We start from the raw sequence: 17,681 nt of genomic DNA on the forward strand, positions 1-17,681 counted from the left end.
AATTAAGGAGGTATCGACAACTTACGCATTCTCTATTCCGTTAATGACTCATGTTTAGAGTTTAGACTGAGGAGTGGAATGCGTGTTGCAATACGACATCAAGCTATCAGTCTCCAACCTCAGCTTCTCGTTGAGTAAATATGAAATTGGCTTTTGAGTTGTGGTAATTTTTTTTCTCCGGTAATTCTTACCTTTTTACCTTGAAATATTGTAGTTTTCAAAATTTCATACATTTTAGTTTTTTTTCGTCACAGTCTTGTAAGCTAAAGTGAGAATTGTAGGGCACTTTCATTCATATGTTAGTTCCGTAAGAAACCTCCGTTAACCCGTGACGTTGCACTTACGTGGACAATTACTAGGTGCCATCTATCAATTTGGGCTCACGTGGAATTTAAAAAAATAAAAAAAATTATAGGTAACTCTTACTTTAATACCTTAAAGTATCATGAAATTCCAACTTTCATACTTAATATTTTTTCCATCCCACTTTCATACCTAAAGTTTAAATTCTGTGACACTTTCATACTTCCGTTAGTCTTTTTGTCAAATACTAATTTAATTGATGACATGGTATGTCACATCCCGCCCCGGGCGGGATGACTTCCCAGGCCCGCTCCACCACCGTAGCACGATATTGTCCGCTTTAGGCCCCCACCACGCCCTCACGGTTTTTTTTTTTTGGGAACTCACACGAGAACTTCCCGATGGGTCACCCATCCTGGGAATGCTCTCGCGCGCTTCTCGCTTAACTTCGGAGTTCCCATGGAACCCGAAGCCAGTGAGCTCCCAAAAGGCCTCGTGCTAGGTAAGGATGGGAATATACATTTAAGGATCACTCCCCTGGGCGATGTGGGATGTCACAATCCACCCCCCTTAGGGGCCCGACGTCCTCGTCGGCACACACGAGGCCAGGGTTAAGCTCTGATACCAAATTGTCACATCCCAGCTCGGGGCGGATCACTTCCCGGGCCCGCTCCACCACCGTAGCACGATATTGTTTGCTTTAGGCTTACCATTCATTCACGGTTTTGTTTTTGGGAACTCACGAGCAACTTCCCAGTGGGTCACCCATCATGGGATTGCTCTAGCCCCCTTCTCGCTTAACTTCGGAGTTCCTATGGAACCCGAAGCTAGTGAGCTCTGAAAAGGCCTCGTGCTAGGTAGAGATGAGAATATACATATAAGGATCACCCCTGGGCGATGTGGGATGTCACAATACCAAATTGTCACATCCCGGCCCGGGCCGGATCACTTCTCGGGCCCGCTCCACCACCGTAGCACGATATTGTCCGCTTTGGGCTTACCATTCCCTCACGGTTTTGTTTTTGGGAACTCACGAGCAACTTCTCAGTGGGTCACCCATCATGGGATTGCTCTAGCCCCATTCTCGCTTAACTTCGGAGTTCCTACAAAACCCGAAGCCAGTGAGCTCCCAAAAGGCCTCGTGCTACCAGGGGGACCACTTCCCGGGCCTGCTCCACCACTGTAGCACGATATTGTCCGCTTTGGGCTTACCATTCCCTCACGGTTTTGTTTTTGGGAAGTCACGAGCAACTTCCCAGTGGGTCACCCATCATGGGATTGCTCTAGCCCCCTTCTCGCTTAACTTCGGAGTGATCCTTAAATGTATATTCCCATCCTTACCTAGCACCAGGCCTTTTGGGAGCTCACTGGCTTCGAGTTCCATGGGAACTCCGAAGTTAAGTGAGAAGCGCGCGAGAGTATTCCTAGGATGGGTGACCCATCGGGAAGTTCTCGTGTGAGTTCCCAAAAACAAAACCGTGAGGGCGTGGTGGGGGCCCAAAGCGGACAATATCGTGCTACGGTGGTGGAGCGGGCCCGGGAAGTCGTCCCGCCCGGGCCGGGATGTGAAATTTGGTATCAGAGCCTAACCCTGGTCGTGGTGTGCCGACGAGGACGTCGGGCCCTTAAGGGGGGTGGATTGTGACATCCTACATTGCCCAGGGGTGATCCTTATATGTATATTCTCATCTCTACCTAGCACGAGGCCTTTTCGGAGCTCACTAGCTTCGGGTTCCGTAGGAACTCTGAAGTTAAGCAAGAAGGGGGTTAGAGCAATCCCATAATGGATGACCCACAGGGAAGTTGCTCGTGAATTCCCAAAAACAAAACCGTGAGGGAATGGTCAGCCTAAAGCGGACAATATCGTGCTACGGTGGTGGAGTGGGCCCGGGAAGTGATCCGCCCCGGGCCGGGATGTGACATGGTATGCCACTAGACGATGACTATGCAAAAACATGGCACGGTAGGTCCCGCATAGTCGAGATAAAAGTGTCCCACAATCCTTACTTTTATGTATGAGGTTGTGATGAAAAAAAACTTAATGTATAAAAATTTTAAAATCATGATATTTCAAAATACTAAAATGAGAATTAAGTTTTTTTCTTTTTTATTCGGGCTTTAATCTCACATACTCTCCTAAAGCAAAGTTTTAAACGAGGTCACTTTTTCTCAACCCCTACAAATTGTACCTTAATTAAGTTCGTTTCTTAATTAAAAAATAAAATAAAAAAAAATTCTTGTTCATGTGCACCGTACAACTTATGCATCACTAGACGGCATCCCCAATCCAAGTGAGCACATAGAAAGTTTCAAAAGTTGGAATTTCAGGATAGGTAGTAAAGTGAGAATTATTCTTAATTCTTTTTTAATTTTTTAATGTTCACATGAGCTATAGATTTTTTTAATTTTTTAACGTTCACATGGGCTATAGAGCGTAGACACCCCGTGATGCGTTACTAGAGGTTTTAAAAGAAAGATTAATAGGAGAATGAAAATATCTCACAATTCTCATTTTAAGTATGAGACGAAAAAAAATTAATATATAAAGATTTAAAAATGACGACACTTCAAGTTAGTAAAAAGAGAATTATCTTTTTTTCTTTGTTCGGAGTTTAGTCCCACATATTCTCATCGAACAAAGTTTTAACGAGGTCAATCTTTCTTAAGCACCACAACTTGTATCTTAATTAAGTTCGTCTCTTAATAAAAAATAAAATAAAAAACAATTTGCTCTTGTTCATGTGGACTGTACAAGTGACGTGTAACTGGACCCATCCCCATGTGAGGACATAGGAAGTTTCAATAGTTGTTCCCAGATGGCCTTTAAAAGTGAAATCAGAGCATTATTCAAAGTTTTTTTTTTTTAGTATATCGATATTTTTTACATTAAACAAAAAAATGTTCGGTTAATCCATATAATAGATATTTTAATTTGGTATCAAATTTTTTATTCACGAGATTCGAATCTAAGATCTTTTACTTTCAAGTAACGAGAAATACCATCAGACCGTAGTATTGAATGACAAGAACTATTCAAAGGTTAATCACATGATTATATAATTACAAATTTACAATCTCAAAACAATTGTGAGTTTCACCTGATTTTCCGGTAATATAATTGCAACTCAAAAGAAGAGGTGGGATTGTCACGTGATTTTCCGGTAAACGAAGAGGAGAAGAGGAGAAGAGGAGAGGAAGTTTCCTATTTATTAATAGTTAATGAAATATTAATAAAAGTTATTGATTAGTGTTTACTTACAGTTACAGCACAATTTCACGTGTTGGTGATTTAATTAGTGAGTGTCATCGACTGACATTGCCACGTGTATCACGTGTCACTCCCTTAGAAAAGATAACGCCTCGTTTTTTGTGAGAAGCAGTAAGAAACAATTAAACAGTGCCTTGCTATTTGGGAAATAGATTAAAAAAATTAATAGGCGCACGATTTGCATCCACTTTAAATTAACGGCCACGATGTTGTGGTCCCATGCTCCCCATAATGATCCGGATCTGGATCCCTGGACAACTTTTGAACCAGAAGACTAATTACAGACTACTGAGCAATCACAAGCTCTTGTCACCCTCCCAGAAAGAGAGCGCCTCGTGTTTCACGTAAAGCACCAGCTGGAAACCATTAAGCAACGCCTCGCCGTTTGTGTAAGTTAAAAAATTTAATTGCCGCACGATTTGCATCTACTTTTAATCAACGGCCACGATGTTGTCGGCTACCAATAAAAAGATGCAGATCTGGATCCATGGGACTACTTTTGAACCAAAAGACTAATTACAGACCAATCACAAGTTCTTTTATGGTCAACTGACCAATCACAAGTTCATTTTTTGGTCAACTGACCAATCACAAGTTGATTACGAATTGGGATGCATCAATAATTACAATCTCATAAGCATTTTCTTCTACATTGAGCTACTAGCAAACTAAGCAACCAAAGAGAAAAATGGCTGCCGCTTTGATTGGAGAGGCTTTTATCTCCGCTTCCATCCAGGTGCTGTGTGACAGAATTGCTTCAGCCGACTTCGGTGACTTGTTCCGGCAGAAGAAGCTGGATGAACCACTCCTCATGAAACTGAAGACGACGCTGCTCACCCTTTATGCAGTGCTCAACGATGCGGAAGAGAAGCAAATTTCAAACCCTGCTGTGAGAGACTGGCTGGACGAGCTCAAGCATGCTGTCTTCGACGCGGAGGACTTGCTGGATGAGATCGACACTGAAGCTTTGCGATGCAAGGTGGAAGGTGAAGGTCAAACCGAGAAATTAACCAAAAAGGTGTTGAACTTCATCTCTCCTTCTCGTAGTAATTTTTATCGAAGCATGAATGTTGAGATACAAGGGTTATTACAAAGGCTGGATGACTTTGTGCAACAAAAAGTTGCCCTTGGTCTTACAGAAGTTGTTGGGAGGAAGGTTTCACAAAGAACTCCAACAACTTCCTTGATTCATGAACCTTTTGTATATGGAAGAGACGAAGATAAAGAAAATTTATCAAAAGTCTTGTTCTCTGATGATGCGAGCGAGGATGATGTATCTATCCTCACCATTGTTGGTATGGGCGGGGTTGGCAAGACGACCCTTGCTCGAGCCCTTTACAATGATGATAAGGTGAAAGAGCACTTTGCCCTTAAATCTTGGGCATGTGTTTCAGAAGATTATGATGCTATTAGGGTGACTAAAACTCTTCTCGAGTCGGTCACTTCAAAACCTTGTAACATGACGGATTTGAATTTGCTTCAAGTTGAACTTAGAGAACAACTGAAGGGAAAGAAATTCTTATTTGTGTTGGATGACCTTTGGAATGAGAAATATTTTGATTGGAAGTGCCTCCAAACTCCTTTTAATTTCGGGGCAAGGGGAAGTAAAGTCATCGCGACAACACGAAGTGAAAATGTCGCATCTCTCATGAAAAATGTGCCCATTCAACACTTGAAGCCTTTGTCGCATGAAGATTGTTGGATGTTACTTTCAAAACATGCGTTTGGAAACGAAAACCACAATGAACATCCAACTTTGGAAGAAATTGGCAAGAAAATTGCACGCAAGTGCAATGGTTTGCCTTTAGCAGCAGAAACACTCGGGGGTCTACTACGTTGCCAGAGAGACTTCAAGGAATGGAATAAATTGTTAAATAGTAGTCTTTGGGAGCTACCTTATGATAAAAGTGATATCCTTCCAGCCCTACGGTTGAGCTATTATTATCTTCCTGCTCAGTTGAAACGATGCTTTGTGTATTGTTCACTATTTCCAAAAGACTATCAGTTCAAGAAGGAAGATATGGTTTTACTTTGGATGGCAGAAGGTTTAATTCCGCAAGGTTTTAACGGACAAAGAATGGAAGACACGGCTAGAAGTTACTTTGATGAACTAGTATCACGATCACTACTTCAAAAATCAGGGGAGGATGGTTTTACAATGCATGATCTTCTTAACGACTTGGGTCGGTTCATGTCTGGGGGATTTTTTCTCAGGTTGGAAGAGAGGGAATCACAAGAAGTTAAAAGACTTCGTCATTTGTCATATGCTAGGGGAGAATTTGATGCTGCTAAAAAATTTGAGCCATTAAATGGGGCTAAGTGTCTGCGGACCTTCCTACCTATCTCAATACATGGCTTTTTGAGCCGCATAAGTAAAAAGTTTCTACATGATTTGTTGCCATCCATGAAACGTTTACGGGTTTTATCATTGTCCCGTTATAAAAATGTTGCTGAAGTACCTGATTCTGTGGGCAATCTCATTCACCTGCGCTACCTGGATCTCTCCAGGACGGCAATTGTAAACTTACCTGGTGCAGTTTGCACTCTCTACAATTTGCAGACGTTGTTGTTGTCATATTGTCATAATCTCATTGAACTGCCAGCAGACATGAGAAAATTGATAAATTTACGGACGTTAACGTTGACAGGTTGCCGTCGCCTTACTAAATTACCAGCAGATATGAGGGAATTGAGTAGTTTGCATTACCTCGATGTCAGTGGAACAAACATAAAAGGGATGCCAGTGGAAATTGGAAGACTAAAGAGTTTGAGAACATTAACTGATTTTGTTGTGCGGAAATATACCGGATCTAGCATTGGAGAATTAAGGGAGTTGCAGCATCTTCAAGGAAGACTTCGTATTTCAAATCTGCAAAATGTAGTTGATGTTGTGGATGCTTTGGAAGCCAATTTGAAGAATAAGAAAGAACTCAATGACTTAGAGTTGGCATGGGGTGATGAGGAAGCCGATGATTCCCAAAAGGAGAGAGATGTGCTTGACAAGCTCCAACCTTCTGCAAATTTGGAGAAACTGACTATCAGATTCTATGGAGGAACCAGCTTCCCAAACTGGTTAGGAAGCTCTAATTCCTTCTCTAACATACAGTTCATGTGGGTCAGTGATTGTAAGTATTGTTTGTCCTTACCAAGTTTTGGGCAGCTGCCCACTCTTAAAGAGCTACATGTCCAAAGAATGAAATTTGTTAGGACGGTTGGTGTTGAATTCTACGGTGATCTTAATGGAGCTTCTGTAATTCAGCCCTTTCGGTCTCTGAAGACGCTAGAGTTTCAGGAGATGCCAGAGTGGGAGGATTGGCTTCCGAGTCCAAGTGGAGGTCAATGTTCAGACTTTCCTTGTCTCCAGGTGCTGAGAATAAGTTATTGTAAGAAGCTGAGAGGATACTTGCCCAATCGTCTTCCATGCTTGAAAACACTTAGAGTGTCTGGGTGTGAATATCTACATCTGCATGATGAATGGGCCAGTAGTAGTAGTAGTGGTCTTAACATGGACTACTTACAGAATTCCTTGGAAATATATATTCATGGATGCCCAGGTCTGTTACCATTAATAGAGAGAGTAGAGAAGAAGTTCTTGTCCACACTTGAAATTTCTAATTTTGATGCAATACAGTGCCTGCCCAAAATGAAATATCTTCGAAGTTTGGTATTCAGGAAATGCCCAACCGTGTCGTCATTAGAGTTCTTATCTCATGAGATGATGGCCGAATTGACATCACTTGAGTATTTGGATATCTCGAATAGTTTTCATTCAGTGAGGTCCTTCCCGTTGGGCGTTTTCCCCAAACTTTCAACTCTTGAAATCTATGGCTGTGAGAATCTGGAATCCTTTTCTATTGAAGGAGTTGATCACAACCTAAGCCACCTCAACTCCCTGCGAATCGTGGGCTGTCCAAATCTGGCGTCTTTCCCGGACGGAGGATTGCCCACTCCCAACTTGAGAGAATTGGGAGTCTGGGAATGCGAGAATTTGAAGTCGTTCCCCGAACGAATTCGCACCCTCACCGCCCTTGAACGATTGTATTTATTCGAACTTCCAAATCTGGTATCATTTGCCCAAGGGGGTTTGCCTCCCAACCTGCAATATTTTGAAATTTCCGGTTGCGACAAAGTGAAGCCTTCAGTGGAGTGGGGATTACAAGGACTTGTCTCCCTTAAACAATTTGAAATTATTGGCGAGATCTGGGCACCGTTGCTCAAGGAACAGCTCCTGCTCCCTACTACTCTTAACGATCTCTGCATCGCTGGACTATCAAATCTGGAATTCCTGACACGAGAGGGACTTCAACACCTCACTTCTCTTCAATATCTAACTATTTATAGTTGCCCGAGTCTGGAATTCCTTCCAGCAGAGGGACTTCTACACCTCACTTCTCTTCAAAAGCTACAAATTCGTGGGTGTCCAAAACTCCAATTCCTGCCAGAAAACGGTTTGCCGCCCTCTCTTTCTTACCTGGAGATCTACAATTGTTCCACCCTGGAGAAAAGGTACGAGGATAAGAAAGGAGAAGATTGGGCCAAGATATCTCACATTCCTTGCATACGGATAAACGACGAAGTGATCATATGAGCTCTGTCTCTCTCATACAAAGTTGTGGCATTTCACTCTCAGGTATTTTGCATCTAATTAACTTGAATAGTTTGAAAAATAAAAGACATAACAGAAATAAGAATCATAGCATATTGATCAAATATTTCTTTGCAGGAAGGAAGACACATTATCGCTACATCTTTAACATTTTCGGATGGTATGAAGAGGATCAATCCAGCATAGTAAGCATCAAAAGTGCAACATGTATAGGTGCTCTTTCATAACCGAATAATGTATTAACATTTCAGAAATTACAAAATTTTGCAATTTGTTTCTCATCTCTCCCATTTTCTTTGTCAAGTATTGTTTGCTCTTATTTAATCTCTAGCCTTATCCCTGGCGTCACTTATAGAATATATACTAGTTCGAAAACTCACAATTTTTTGACCAAGAACTTTTGGAATATGTTTATTCCTGGACTGTAGGGAAAAATGGTGCTGTTATATGTTAACGTCTCTGCATCCGCATTCTGGTTTCGGATTTCATTCATTTCTTATTGAAAGCATGCATGTTTCGTATATCAAAAATAATAAAAACCATCAATAATGCTTATTTTGGTCTGCAGAAGCCTACACAAACTTGCATCCACACTTTCCTCCTCCTCCATTGGCAGGCTGTCTCGTTTTCTTTATTCAGGTACCAGATTGATGCTTGCGTAGATACTTTATGCTCTTGTGGTTCCGATCATATAATCATAGTTGACAAATGGAAAGATGTGTGCAGATAAATCTTTCGAGGTGTGTTTTCTGATGTTTGCCCAAGTCTGGAATCCCTGCCACGAGAGGGACTTCAACACCTTACTTCTCTTCAATATCTAACTATTTATAGTTGCCCGAGTCTGGAATTCCTTCCAGCAGAGGGACTTCTACACCTCACGTCTCTTCAAAAGCTACAAATTTCTGGGTGTCCAAAACTCCAATTCCTGCCACAAAACAGTTTGCCGCCATCGCTTTCTTACCTGGAGATCGACTATTGTTCCACCCTGGAGAAAAGGTATGAGGATAAGACGGGAGAAGATTGGGCCAAGATATCTCACATTCCTTTAATAAAGATAGGCAAACAAGTCATCATATCCGTATGAGCTCTGTCTCTCTCATACAAAGTTGTGCTTTTCGGCATTTCACTCTCAGGTATTTTGCATCTAATTAACTTCAGTAGTTTGAAAAATAAAAGACATAACAGAAATAAGAATCATAGCATATTGATCAATTTTTTCTTTGCAGCAAAGAAGACACATTATCCCTACATTTTCAACATTTTCAACATTTTCAGATGGTATAAAAGACATAACAGAAATAATGTATTAACGTTTCAGAAATTACAAATTTTGCAATTTGTTTCAGAAATAATGTATTAAAATTTTCAACATTTTCTTTCTCAAGTCTTGTTTGCTCTGAATTATTCTCTAGCCTTATCCCTTGCGTCACTAATAGAATATATGGTACTTCGAAAACTCACAATTTTTTGACCAAGAACTTTTGGAATATGTTTTATTCCTGGACTTTAGGGAAAAATGGTGCTGTTATCTGTTAAACTCTCTGCATCCGCATTCAGGTTTCGGATTTCATTCATTTCTTATTTGAAAGCATGCATGTTTCTTATATATAAAAAATAGTAATAAAAACCATCAATACTGCTTATTTTGATCTGCAGAAGCCTATTTTCGACATGGGGGCACAAACTTGCATCCACACTTTCCTCCTCCTCCATTGGCAGGCTGTCTTGTTTTCTTTATTCAGATACCAGCTTGATGCTTGCGTAGATACTTTATGCTCTTGTTGTTCCGATCATATAATTGTAGCTGACAAATGGAAAGATGTGTGCAGATAAATCTTTCGAGGTGTGTTTTCTGATGTTTCTTTTCGTTTCATTCTTTTTATTTATCTCCAACATAAACTCTTTGATGAGAGAGAGAGAGAGAGTGAGTGGGGAGGGAGGGGCAGAGAAAAAGAAGAAATGTTTTTGAAAGTTTTGAGAATCAAAGTTGCAGATATATTGATGCATTATTCAACTGTTCTGTATTCTTTTTACCATTTCTCAGTTGCGTGAATCAGCATTAGTTATCAAGACTTGTGTAAAATCAATCCTAAGTATCTGTTAATACAATGTGCCAGGACATACTCATTTATGGCCCTTGTGGATGCAGCAGCGAGCTAACTGTGGTGTGGAACTGTAAAGTAGAATTACCCAAGGAAAGAGATGCTAGCTTGCATTAATTACTGGGCCTGTCTGGCAAGAGTAAACAGCCGTGGCATGCTTTTCTAGTTTTCTTCCGATGTCCTAGTGATCTTCTTGCTGGTGCAAGAGATATCATGTAGGTAACCCTTGGACGATGTCTTTTTTTATTTAATTTTTAAATTTTTTTTTTATCATTCTGATTTCGTTTGAATATGGTGGCTTTTATGTTGGTGCGGATGAGTTTCTTTACAAACACAAATGCGTAATTCACTTATATATGTGCTGCACTGACTTATTTGGTTTGAACATGGTGGCGTCATTGCTGCAGAGTCTTTATTGTGGAACTTAAGAGGCAATTGTCTGAGGCAACAGATGTTAGCTCACATCAATTTCCTAAGCATTTTTGGCATGAAGATGATGCATCTCTAAAGGAAGATGATGGAACCCCGGGATGATATATTTCTTTGTCATACGGGCGTGGTTTGAATACGTTGGCCTGCAATCTCATCTTCTTTCAATGCCATTATCATCTTCAAGTTGGTGTATCTACGCTTTTCTTTACAAATGTAAACTGGTAATAGATGTTTAGTTGGATACTGCAGATGAGCTTTAATTTACGTTCTCTCTTACCATGGAACATCTTATGCAGAGGATATGATGCTTCGTTTTAACAAATGTTAACTGAATATATGTTTCAGTTTTGTCCCTCACAATATCCCAGTTTTATTGAGTTTGCATATCATTTAAAAAAAATAAAAATTCATGTTTATATAATTTACAAATCTTATACTTCTTAGAGAGAATTAATTTACGAAGCAACAATAATTGTATCTATTTAAAACTGTAATAGTTAGTTTTGTTCATTCTTTATCATCAATGATCAATCTGTCCATTGAATTTTACTTTCATCTCTGTATTTTGGAGTTTGTTCAGCTGATATGTAAGTTAAGCAAAAGCATCCGAGATGACGTTCATGTTGAATAGCTATCACAAGAAGCAGGCATTACAAAATTTCATATGTCGTAGGAGTGTGAACTACAGAAGACTCCTTTTCCCCTGCCTCTAATTTCTAGAGGACTCCAAATGTTGATTTTTCCGGTTGGAACTGCAGTTTATTGTTACTGTATTGCTTATTTTGAACTACAGAAGCCTAACATGGGTGGCACAAACTCGCATCTGTACTTCCTTCCTTCCGCGTTGGCAGGTTGTCTCATTTTCTTTATCCCGGGACCATCTTAAAGCTTGCGTAGATACGTTATATGCTCTTGTAGATCCGGCCATAAATTCACAGCAACAATGGAAAGCCGCACGTAATTAGATCTTTTAGCAGAAGATGTGGAGGTGTGCTTTTTGACGTTTCTCTTCCTTTCGTTATTTTTCTTCACCATCAACATAACGAGAGACAGGGTGGGTGGGGAGGGGTAGCGAACAAGGAAAAAAATGAAAAAGTTGTGAGAATCAAACTTCGTACGGTTGAATGTTCTCCAATTTTTTTCTTTTTAAAGGCCCTTAAAACTAATAGACACTGTGATCCTTTCGTCCACCACTGGGTAGAAAGGCTTGCCTAAAGGTGACTAGAAGTAACACAGCTGCTGCAGCTGTCGAAGTCAGGAATTGTCGGGAGGGGAGGCGAACTTAAAAGAGTGTAAGGTTAAAAAAAATGGCAACAACCTAATCCTTTTATATGGTAGTGTTTTTCATAATTTTTCAATACAAACAAATTTCAATTGTTGTCGGCGAGATTTCACGTCATAAAAATGTCGCATAATAGACTCATTATCAATAAAAGTAAATACATCTCTTTCAATGTAAACAATCATGCTATTACTCAAGCATTGATATCTCATTTTGTACGCAATGGTGTTTTCACAATATTATAGTAGAAAAAACTCTCCACTGAAACGGTTGCAGTTGGTAACATTGAAACTAATATAAGAAGCTTACACGCTATCATATAGCTTGCACACCTCCCCATCTTCACCAACTTATTTGCAAGATCACTAATTCTTCTGATTTTAGACTCTTAATCCTAGAGTAAATATACCATATGACTACTAACTAATTAAACCAACAATTCAATTAATCAATACCAATAATCATATGAATTATTCAACTAATTGAAATGCATCGTTTGGTTAAGGATTTTTCAGAGGAAAAAAAAAAAAAACAGTGCAGCAGGAAACGGAAACCAGAAAGCAGGCCAAACGACCATAACTTTCGATGGGACCAGAAGGGCGGAACCACCGCTCCTAGGCTTAATTTCCAGAGAGGGGAGGGGCGGATGTCCTTCTTGTCTCTCTATAGCTTCGCCAGTGCTAGAGACTGAAAAAATAGAGGGAATGCATGTGAAAGCCGGAGGTGAATTTTTATGCCATTGACCTGTCCTTGGAGCACTTGGGAAACTGGAAATTTCATCTCAGAAGCGCCTCAGTTGGAAGCTCCACGTACTACCCATTTTCTCTTTAACAAATCCACCTCATTTATCTTCCCCTCATCCAATCCGTACACATAGGACTGCTTTCGTCGAGAGGAGAGAACATACTGTTTTAATCAATTTGGCTAAGTACTAGCATCGACATACTTCCGCAAAATATATCTAGAGATTATAATATCGTCAAAGAGGTCTTAAATGAAATTGCTTTGAACCTAAATTAGAACTAATGAAAATGGGATGAAGATGCCAAAGAGTAAAGAGAAAAAAAAGTCTTAAACGTTAAAGAAATTCTTAATTGGAAAAATAATGAGGAAATAAGAACCTCATTTCTCCTCACTAACACTAACAATATATTTGCACATCACTTTACAAATTACAATATAGAGATAAAGAATGAGCTGCAAATTTTGCACTCTCTCATCAGAAATGTGTCACAAAATAAAATAAAACCTATATAACTTGTTAATTAATTAGAGTGCAAATAAAATATAAAAATTAGAAGAACAAAGTTGTGTAAAAAAGTTGGTTCCAAGTGTCTGGCAGTCCAGGAAGGCACCAATGGCTGCAATCTGCTGAACGGTCAGGATTGGCTCTCTGCTGAGGGCTCAAATCACCACTGTAGATTGATGGGTGCCCATCTTTTCTCAGCTCTGAAAGCATTGTGATGTCCAGCAAAGACGGAGGATTTCTCATACCCCGGATCACACTGTCCATCACCCTCATTTGGTCTGGATAAGTAGTCCCGGGATAAGTTACTCCGCTCACTTTCATTGGTGCTGTTTCTCCATAGCAGTTCTTGGTGGTTGTAGGAGTTGCACCCCCATTCCATTCATTTGGGCTGTCAATTTAGCATGTTATTCGACTGTATACCATGGTTACCAAATTACTTAGATTCTCACCTTGGTCATTCCGTCGAAAGTCTATTATTTGCGCCTCTAAACTTTGATAGGCAAACGAATCATGCTTCACTGCTGAAAAAAGATCAACAAGTGCTGCTGAAACCTAATCACAAATCGATAAGTATCCAATAATATATTTTCGAACTCAATTATTTGAACACATGTTCATTTGTGATTGGTTTTCAGCAGCACTTGCTGTTCTTCTTTCAACAACGAAACATGGTTCAAAGCAAATGACATTTGACAGATTGACCAAAGTGACACAATTGAACTTTTAAGGACAATAGAACTCAAAAACTTAATTCCGGGACCAAGATGAGAATCGGATAATAACTGACGGACAATAACAACAGTTTACTCATCTACAATTTATTCCCCAAACATGCCCTTAAATTTTTTTACGTATTCTGTGCATGAAACGGAAGTCCTATTAATTTATTCTTCCTACCCTGCAGAGAGTATAATATTTTTTAAAAATTTAGAGAAATTGAATTCTATGGAGGAAAAGATTTGAGAGAAGTGGTCCATTTTCTCTGGTGAGCCGTACATTAGCAATTTTTGTCTTCTTCAAAAATGGTATGTGTGTACTGTTTTCCACCGACATAGCCAGTGCTCTGAAACATTTGCATTTTCTAAACAAAATAGGTCTATTTACACAAGTTTTAACTTGTGATGGTCATTCCTCCAAGTTGTAGTTTCATTCACTCAAATTATAATACATATATCGACTTATAAATATCATATCCGACTACTCATCGTTCGGGAAAAATAAACCTTAAAACTTATCTATATATAATATGTAAATTAATAACATTACGTGTTAATACAGTTTTTGTAATAAAATATCTTCCTCGGGTTGTTATACCCGACCATTCATGACTAGTGGACCGACCTACATATAGGGTAGAAATCTAGTCAACATTTAGCAACCCAAAAAAATATCTAAAAATGCCAGCAAGAGAAATGTTAAGACGACTCTTAAATGTAAAACTCTCTGCCGTCTCATGTTTTTTTCATAATATATTATAATATTAGTACGAGAATTAATGTTAAAATGTAACGTGACAAAAAATTCCATTTTAAGAGCATTTCTCGCAATTATTTGGTGCTTGGAGGTAGCAGTGCCTATAGCTAATTCCAATACATAAATTATGAACCATGGAAAATTGAAAAAGTGAAATTTCCACCAAACAATTATGAGCGAGAGAGAGACTGACTCGTAGTGTGTGGGAGAAATAGAGAGGAAGAAAACTCTGGTCTTTGTGGTGTCGATGTTCGAGTCAATCCAATTCGCCCATGTTTTCATCCCTTTCTCCAAAGCAGCCAAACGGTCCATGTCTTGGTAATAACTCCCTCCTGATTCCATGTAATCCCACCTACACGTTTTCAAACACAATGATCTTAATTTCTAATGATTTACATGAAATAAGTACACCACTATTTTGGTATTCAAACTGATTATGTCTTGTTATAATCTAAAGTTAAAACGTCTAACAACGCATGATAAGTTTAGAACACTAAAACTACGCATTTTGGTGCATGTCAAAAACATTTTGGACAAACCCATAAAACGTTTTACAACTTTTGGTAAACTTTTTGGTATAGAGATGCAGTTCTACAGCAAGATAAAAATGTAAGAAAGCGCTAAGTTCTTTAATTGGTCCAAAAAGCACTTATGCTCCTAAAAGTACATCTACTCAACTTTACCAAATGCTTTACTCAGAATGTGGACACTAGCATTTTGAACCTAAGGTTACCACTGCACACAAGTACCAAAAGATAAACAAACACACACGGATTGCTCACCCTTGGAGACCTCCTTTGTGGCTCCACCAATGACCGGTGTTAAACGACAGCACGTCGGCGTTCCGCCACACCTTGCTGTTCTCCGAAATGTCCTCAAGCCTCAGAACTCTCTTCCCTTGATACATTTCTATGTCGACCAGGTACGGAGCTTTGTAAAATTGCAGTGTCAAGCCGTAGTCCTGCATCATAGGAGCAAAACCCAATAAGGTTCTGTTTGGATCGACACAATGCTCTCATTTCCTAGCACATGACTTTTTAGGGACAACGAACATGCTGATGATATTTTGCTGTCGTCACCAATGGACCCAAAGGGTCCCTCAGAACATCTTGCCTACGTGATTTTTTGGACTAAATTTTCGAAGGAAAGTGTTTTTCACTCTCATTTTTGTCTACCACACACATTTGTTAATTTTGTCATTGATTTATATAATTTTTTCGATTCGACGGTCGAAAATTGAGAAGTATGTGTAAAAAGTATAAACGGATGTGTAAATAGCATTGCATTTTCAAACCATTGTCAAAAAATGCAAAATGAATTTGTTCATTTAATAAATGAGTCTTGCAATTTTTTTGTTCCTACAATAATAATAGTATATGAAAATGTGTTGATGAGCATTTATGTGATATGGGAAGAAAAACTCTCCCACACCATCTCTATTCTTACAAAAATTATAACCATTTACGGTGTTTCGTATTTTAATTTAAAATCTAGGCAAATTGATTAGGATAATGTGTTCGTCTCTTACACGCAAATTTAAATTTCCTTTCTTATAAATTAAACTAGTTTGAAGTCCGTCTCATTAGCAATCATTTTTGGCATTGAATTTGAATCCAATTGCTTCAAGAAACAAAAAAACCAAAACCCAGAAAGAATTAAGGGACTCACCAGGAAACTGAATGTTGAGAGTGGATCCCCTTTAACCATTTGAGTCTGGGTTTGCGGATTGGTAGAGTAAATCAGACAAACCAAAGATTCCCATTGGTTCCTCCCAAGTGAATCCCCTACAAACATCACTGTTTTCCCTTTCATTTTGAGCAGAAACTCAGCCCCATTGAACCTACCAACAACAACAAGATACACCAAAAGTCACCAAAACGTTAAAAAAAAAAATATATATATATATATATATAATAATGAAAATGGTTTAAAACTTGAAGTTTTGAAGATAAGGACAAAATAAAATGTAAAGTGAATAGTATCAAGATTAAATTTTTTGTGTAAAAATATGATTTTTCGTTAAAATGAACAGTACCGAAAGTTTTTCGTTAAAGTTTCATAAAATCACTTTTGAAATGCTTTTGCTTAACCTTGGGAGCTCAGAATCTAAAACCCAACAAAAACCCATGTCTCAAAATCACATTTTGAAAGCAGTTTTGGTTACCTTGGGAGCTCACAATTGAGGGGTCTCCATCTGTACTTGAGGTAATCGGAGTCCGGGCGGCCGTACATTTGGCAGTTGAATTCAGAGTCGATGATTAAAGGGCACTCGGAAGATTGGTACATTGGGTAGGAGTCATCTTGGACCCAAGTGCCTGCAAACAATGCGCAATTGGATTGGTTGGTTTGGAACATCGGAGCTGTTCTGTGATGGTGGAAGTTGTGGTGGTGGTTCTTCATGCTGTATATTATGGCAGATTGGGATTGAACAAAAACTAAGCACAAAAGAGCTAAGCATGAAGCAATAGATTGGGAGCACAAAAGAGCCATTGCAGTCTTGCAGAGAAGAGAGATGATTGGGTAATGAAGAAAAAGCCAAAGCTGAAAAGAAGAGAGTACCGGAGTAATGCAAATTTGAGAGCAAAAGTTGATATCTTGATTCTGCAAATGCAATTGGGTCTTTTATATAAAAATGGAGGGGGATTTTGGATTTGTTGCGTGCATGTGGGAAATTTTTTCCATCTATTTGTAACACAAGTGCTATATTACATGTTGTTAAATAAGTGGTGGAAAATGTTATTTTTTACGTTATTACCTTTTTAATAATCTCACCACTTGTATAGAAACACACAATATACTACTCTGTATTCCAATCACATTAAAAAATCACTTGTGAAGGGCTGAGATGGGTTCATACTCACACGTGAGTTATAAAATTGAGAGGGGGATTGGTGATGGTGAATGTGTGAGATTATGATTTGGACCCCCTCCCTCAAGCCTGTAAGCTGAACCGACACTTCTTGCTT

The 17,681-nt window shown here is 39.1% G+C and overlaps 2 protein-coding genes and 1 long non-coding RNA gene across 4 annotated transcripts; 2 read left to right on the forward strand and 1 right to left on the reverse strand.

Annotated features, from left to right (window-relative positions):
* The first annotated feature begins 4,174 nt into the window (after positions 1 to 4,174).
* On the forward strand, positions 4,175 to 9,283 carry LOC137741956 (putative disease resistance RPP13-like protein 1). 2 transcript variants are annotated; one of them, XR_011069351.1, is made up of 4 exons: positions 4,176 to 8,201; positions 8,295 to 8,390; positions 8,746 to 8,816; positions 8,904 to 9,046. XR_011069351.1 is itself a non-coding variant. In XM_068481664.1 (2 exons), the coding sequence occupies exon 1, from the start codon at positions 4,260 to 4,262 to the stop codon at positions 8,157 to 8,159; it is 3,900 nt and encodes a 1,299-aa protein (XP_068337765.1). In that variant the 5' UTR covers positions 4,175 to 4,259; the 3' UTR covers positions 8,160 to 8,201; positions 9,018 to 9,283. The 2 variants fall into 2 exon arrangements, 1 of the variants encoding a protein (XP_068337765.1); XM_068481664.1 differs by lacking the exons at positions 8,295 to 8,390; positions 8,746 to 8,816 and having other exon boundaries at positions 4,175 to 8,201; positions 9,018 to 9,283.
* Positions 9,284 to 9,836: 553 nt separating this feature from the next.
* On the forward strand, positions 9,837 to 11,064 carry LOC137741958 (uncharacterized). The gene is made up of 3 exons (XR_011069352.1): positions 9,837 to 10,020; positions 10,295 to 10,494; positions 10,687 to 11,064. It is a non-coding gene; the product is annotated as an uncharacterized lncRNA (long non-coding RNA).
* Positions 11,065 to 13,126: 2,062 nt separating this feature from the next.
* Positions 13,127 to 17,283, reverse strand: LOC137743923 (protein PMR5-like). The gene is made up of 5 exons (XM_068483851.1): positions 16,880 to 17,283; positions 16,384 to 16,555; positions 15,498 to 15,676; positions 14,909 to 15,067; positions 13,127 to 13,630 (listed from the first exon to the last, which is right to left on the reverse strand). The coding sequence occupies exons 1-5, from the start codon at positions 17,203 to 17,205 to the stop codon at positions 13,288 to 13,290; spliced, it is 1,179 nt and encodes a 392-aa protein (XP_068339952.1). The 5' UTR covers positions 17,206 to 17,283; the 3' UTR covers positions 13,127 to 13,287.
* Between the last annotated feature and the right edge of the window lie 398 nt (positions 17,284 to 17,681).

The sequence above is a fragment of the Pyrus communis genome, chromosome 8 (genome assembly GCF_963583255.1).
Source record: "Pyrus communis chromosome 8, drPyrComm1.1, whole genome shotgun sequence".
NCBI lineage: Eukaryota > Viridiplantae > Streptophyta > Magnoliopsida > Rosales > Rosaceae > Pyrus > Pyrus communis.

Bases quoted from the DNA above. Each gene is read 5' to 3' on its own strand.
- LOC137743923 (XM_068483851.1), bottom strand. From the start codon at position 17,205: ATGGCTCTTTTGTGCTCCCAATCTATTGCTTCATGCTTAGCTCTTTTG. The intron at 16,556-16,879 runs GTAACCAAAACT...TGTTGTTGGTAG, and splicing joins CTCAATTGTGAGCTCCCAAG to GTTCAATGGGGCTGAGTTTC. The intron at 15,677-16,383 runs GTGAGTCCCTTA...CCTATGATGCAG, and splicing joins TCTCAACATTCAGTTTCCTG to GACTACGGCTTGACACTGCA.
- LOC137741956 (XM_068481664.1), top strand. From the start codon at position 4,260: ATGGCTGCCGCTTTGATTGGAGAGGCTTTTATCTCCGCTTCCATCCAG.